Source organism: Pieris brassicae, chromosome 3 (assembly GCF_905147105.1).
Source record: "Pieris brassicae chromosome 3, ilPieBrab1.1, whole genome shotgun sequence".
Lineage (NCBI taxonomy): Eukaryota > Metazoa > Arthropoda > Insecta > Lepidoptera > Pieridae > Pieris > Pieris brassicae.
Genome location: NC_059667.1, coordinates 683,466 through 688,659, shown reverse-complemented (window position 1 = coordinate 688,659; position 5,194 = coordinate 683,466). Strand labels below are relative to the sequence as shown.

General features: G+C 35.1%; 1 protein-coding gene across 1 annotated transcript; it reads left to right on the top strand.

Moving 5' to 3' along the window:
- The first annotated feature begins 1,907 nt into the window (after positions 1-1,907).
- Positions 1,908-3,117, top strand: LOC123707043 (transcription factor sox-2-like). The gene has a single exon (XM_045656805.1). The coding sequence runs from the start codon at positions 1,960-1,962 to the stop codon at positions 2,569-2,571; it is 612 nt and encodes a 203-aa protein (XP_045512761.1). The 5' UTR covers positions 1,908-1,959; the 3' UTR covers positions 2,572-3,117.
- Positions 3,118-5,194: the final 2,077 nt, after the last annotated feature.

Sequence of the window (5,194 nt, the reverse complement as noted above, 5' to 3'; positions counted from 1 at the left end):
CCAAATGTTTGATTTCTATAAAGATTTCTAGGTGCATTGCTATATCATCATAATTAAAAACTGCTCAAATTACATAGGTAATAAAAAAGATTTGTAATAATAAATTATTTTTGTCAATTTCTATAATAATCTTTTTATTCATGTAAATAATTGATTGTACTATTTATAATTATTGAGTACCTATTTATAATTTTCTTAACCAATATAGTAATAATAAAAATTATTAAAAACAGATAAACACAAATTTTAAAATTCTAATCCTAGTGGCAGAGTACCTTTTACGCTGGCAGCATTTCCTTGCTGTATTGCGATATTTATTCGTTGAGCGAGGAACTACCAGCTCTGGGGTCACCTGTACTATCTAGCAGATGCCACCTTAACTCTTTAAATAGCGCCATTGCGCTTGAACTCCCCGGCTCTTGTCTCTAACCGAAGAGAACAAAATCGAAGTTGGAGGTAAGACTCGATATGTCGTTTATTATTTTTCGCATGCTCTGCGGCCGCCCCAGTTTTTTGATGGGAGATGAATGATGGGAGACGGGGCAAACGTGTCCACACAGGTAACATCCCATATCAAAGCTTATAATTAGCGTAGCTTATTAATTCTTATTAATCGATAATCATCTGAAAAAAAAAAGATTATTAGACACTTTTAAACCATTTGAACTAGTGAATTAGTGTTAGTATACTTTAATATTAAGTGCTAAACAGTGAATGAAAAAATAAATTAAACACAAGAACAGAGTGTTGTCCCTTTAAGAGAGACTATAAGTAGCGTTATTGGACACTTACTTATGATAACAATCCTTTTTAGTAAATTGGGTTAGACTTAAATTACTTATTAGTCTTAAGTTAGATCGTAATGTTCGATGATGTCGTAGTAAAGACACATGTATATAAAAAAATATACTTTTATTACCGTTATCTTATTAATAACAAATGATACATTTTGATGCATGTACACCTTTTTATTCAGCAAATACTACATATAAACTATTTATATATAGATATTCAAATTCAAAGAGATTTAAACCAAAAGTACTACAGTAATACTGAATGTACTGCAACAATAAATTCTTATCAAACACACATATCAAATCCATTCAAATCATTGTGTCAAAACATCAGCAATGGCAACATTAGCCCCGATCAATTCTATGAATACACCCATTATGGAGTCATAGATTACGCCACACCTCAAGTCCTACCACAATAATATCTGAAACACGTGACTCTATAGAAAGTCTAGCCCGATATTGATTTGAGCAGATACTACATATGTACTTTGCTTACACGCCAATGTCTCGTTTCCCCTTGCTACCGACGCAATTTCATTCAAGTGAGATTATTCTTATACTCGTAGAAAGTAGCCAGAATAATAAAAAGATTGTGGAAGAATCACAGGAAGAAACACAAATATGAAACCATCATAATTCTGAGTTACAACCTCAGCACACACACACAAAAATGTACTTTTTGTAATTTTCCTTCCATAATTTTATTAGTATTTTTCTTTTTTATTATTTTGTGTGTTTCTATAGTAATAAATGGTATGTTAGGTTTCAGATCATCACTTCATCGTATAGATTTCTGAAATGTGTGCTGTGTAACCTGTTAAAACAGAGCTACTGTATACTTTGACTCGGTAGTCAATATCGAAGACCATCCTGTAATCAAGACATCCTTTCAATCATCTGTTAAAGCTCACTGTTTAATAGATCAATGCGCAGGCGCGCCTAACAAAACATACCAGTATCATTTGACAATTCGCGGGCAATCACTGCATTGTCGCCGCTCTTTATTCAGCTCCAGATAATACATGAAAATTGTCATTGCCATTGTGTGTCGGCTTTTGTTACTTTAATGATCGCTCGGATTATGTTGCTGGCAGCATCAGTTCACATTGGTGCGCCTCAGTGATCAGTTTAACGGTCGACATGCTGCTACCTCGGTAAAACTATGGAATACGTTGATCAAATAAAACCAGTTCAGAAGATTAAAAACAACCCATACCACATAAAGCGTCCGATGAACGCGTTCATGGTCTGGTCGAGATTGCAAAGGAAGAAGATATCAATGATGAACCCGAAGCTCCACAATTCTGAAATCTCTAAGCGTCTCGGCTTGGAGTGGAAGAGTCTGGGTGAGGCAGAGAAACGTCCCTACATAGACGAGGCCAAGAGGCTAAGGCTGAAACACATGCACGATTATCCAGACTACAAATACCGGCCGAGAAGAAAGAATAGATTAGATGCACCATATGGAACGCCGATGTACATCAGAGATTTTGTTGAAATGGAACCTCGTCCAGAACCTTACCCACCAATAAATTACCCTGACACCCAATACATGTACAATAACATGATATATACGCCGATAAGTCAATCATCCTTTATGCCAATAAGAAAAGATGAAATGCCCTTGGATATCAGGCCACTACCATCAATCGAGAGCATCTCCCCGCGACCTTTTGTCGTCAACCAGCAGATGATGGTGAAAGCGTACCAGAATTTACACTATGTGCCAGAAGATGTGGCTAGGATATCTTATTACCCATTTAGTGTTCAGTAGAAGCAGTGGTAGTCAGAGAGAAATACTCATTTTAATTTAATTAGTTATAAATGTTGTTCATTTTCATATTTTAAACATGTTACACGTAGTTTTAGGAAATATAATTTTGTAACGTTCATTTCTTTTCTCTTCTTCTTAGACCATATTTCGATTGTGTAGATATTGTTCATCCAGTCTCTATAAAAAGAGATTCTGGTACGAGTCGAGTCCAAAATCACCAGCTGCTTTCGCGGTCACAACATGGAGCTGTGCTGCCGGGGCCGTAATATTATCTCAAGTTGGCTTTTATGAATTTACAGATTAAGTGTTAGTAGATACTACAATCTAACAATTGTAGCGCATACTTTTACTTATAACAAATAAACATTTGACAATGTACAACAAAATTAAGACATATTACCTAATGTTATCTCCAATCTGAGACTAATCAACGATACTGGAATCGCGTTATCGAAAAGTTTCCGAATGTACACACAAATTCTGAAGGTTAATAATAAAACGATTACAATGTTAATGATCTTAAGGCAAGTCGTAAGCCCGGGATAATGTAATGTTTAGAAATTGGAACATTTAATACGAAGGATGAACAAAATATTTCTGTACATAAAGGTCCGGTTTAAGAAACAACAATATTCAATAACTTTTGAAGTACCTACCACTCACATACACAGATAGAAAAGTCACTGTGGTGTGTAAGGTGCGCTACCAATGACATCTCCGTCATATTTAAATCATTTTGAATACCGATTTGGTGCAATAAGAATATAAATAATTAATTTTCTCGTGATAAAATTAGAAACTAAAAATACATATTTTAACACGATCGGTATTACAAAAATGAATATACCAAAGCTTATAACACATGAAAATCAATGAAATTATTATTTTGTTTTATTGATGAAACAGTAAGATAACTTGGGATAATTTTAATAGAAAATCAGTTAATAATAAAATTATAAGACATTAATTGTTATTTATATTTCAATTTGGGCTTAACAAAAGCCTCACAAACAGCCTCAAACTTATGTTTTTTTGCAATATTTTTACTGCTATTTCAGAGCAGTCTAGGCCAAGTGGCTTCAGCGTGCGACTCTCATCCCATGTTCGATCCCCGGCCGTGCACGAATGGAGATCCTTTCTATGTGCGCTTTTTACATTAGCTCGAACGTTAAAGGTAAACATCGAAATCCGGCTTACCTTAGCACGGCAAACGCAGGAGGATGATCACCTACTTACCTATCAGATTGACGATCGTCAAACAAAAAACTGAGGCCCAGACCTAAAAAGATTGTTGCGCCACAGATTTTATAAATCCTATTTTATTTAAACTAATTGTTTACAAATAGATAAGAAATTACTTATAAAACAGCAACTCATTCTAAGAAAAAATTGTTACATCCGGTGAACGATGAAAACATTAAACACTGTCATTTCCCCGATGATCTGAAACGTTGGGAAATAATGTGTTCGCCATGACGAAGGGATCCAGACAGATTGATAGACAGATGTAATTGATTGAATGTTTACTACGGGTTTTCGTTTCCATAAACTGTATTGCGCTATCATGATTAAATTTACATTTACTTTTTTTTATATAAATGAAAAGAGGTTTGGCCACAATCCGATCTGATGTTAAATGAGATGAGGTTAGTGTCCAGGAGATGCCTGTTTAAGCGGCATGAATAAACCCATATTAAACTGTCTAGGGTAGATGGAAGGGGGTAAGGAGATGGATTCCATATATTATGTAACAAGAATTCATAGAAATGCGTATTATATATTGGACTGTAAATTTGTAATTAAATGTCAATCCCTTCGTAACTATTGGCTTAATCGAAAAGGCTGCTTCAATTAAGTTCGTTATTAGTCTCTTACGATGTTTTTTTATGTAAATAATGACAGATATCTATAGAGAGTTGTTATTACTTATATTATAAGAAAACTGCTGAACTTAAAGCGATATACTAATTTTAAAAACGAATGCCTCTGTAAGCAGTTGATCAAATGACAAAGGCCTGACATTGTTACGTATTAGAGTTCAGACTCAGCACGAGTCCATGGACGATTTAGTGGCTGCGAAGCCGGCGTCCGAGGGAGTGGTATACTCTTTCTTTAAACAATTGGAGATCGTATCTCCCAGGGAAGACCCCCGCCGGGAGTCCATTTCAAAGTTCGCTAGTTTTCTAAAAAAATTATTGTAAGGCGGACTGTGATAGACATCAAGGTGCTGCTGTAAAGTCTTGAACTAATACGGCTCCTACGGTGTTGAAACGAGGCAGAGGGGATCATCCCAAACAACTCTTCAGAACATTCTCCATAGTACACTTCGTATAATACGTATTTGACATGAGATTCGTATTTAGCGCTCAGAATACAAACGCTCTAAATTTCAATATCGAAGTCTCCTGTAACAATCTATGTGTACAATTTTAATCTAAAATACGGATTTCCGCTAAAAGGACGGCCCAAGAGAACGACTCCACAATTTAGGACACCAAATTATACGTTATACAATGGTAAATTTTAACGTAAGTACATTTAATTGCGTTGATTTTAAAATCTTAAACAGCTCTGTGTGTGTCCCTTTTGAAAGTTTGTTTCATTAATTAAAGAAACCTCACTG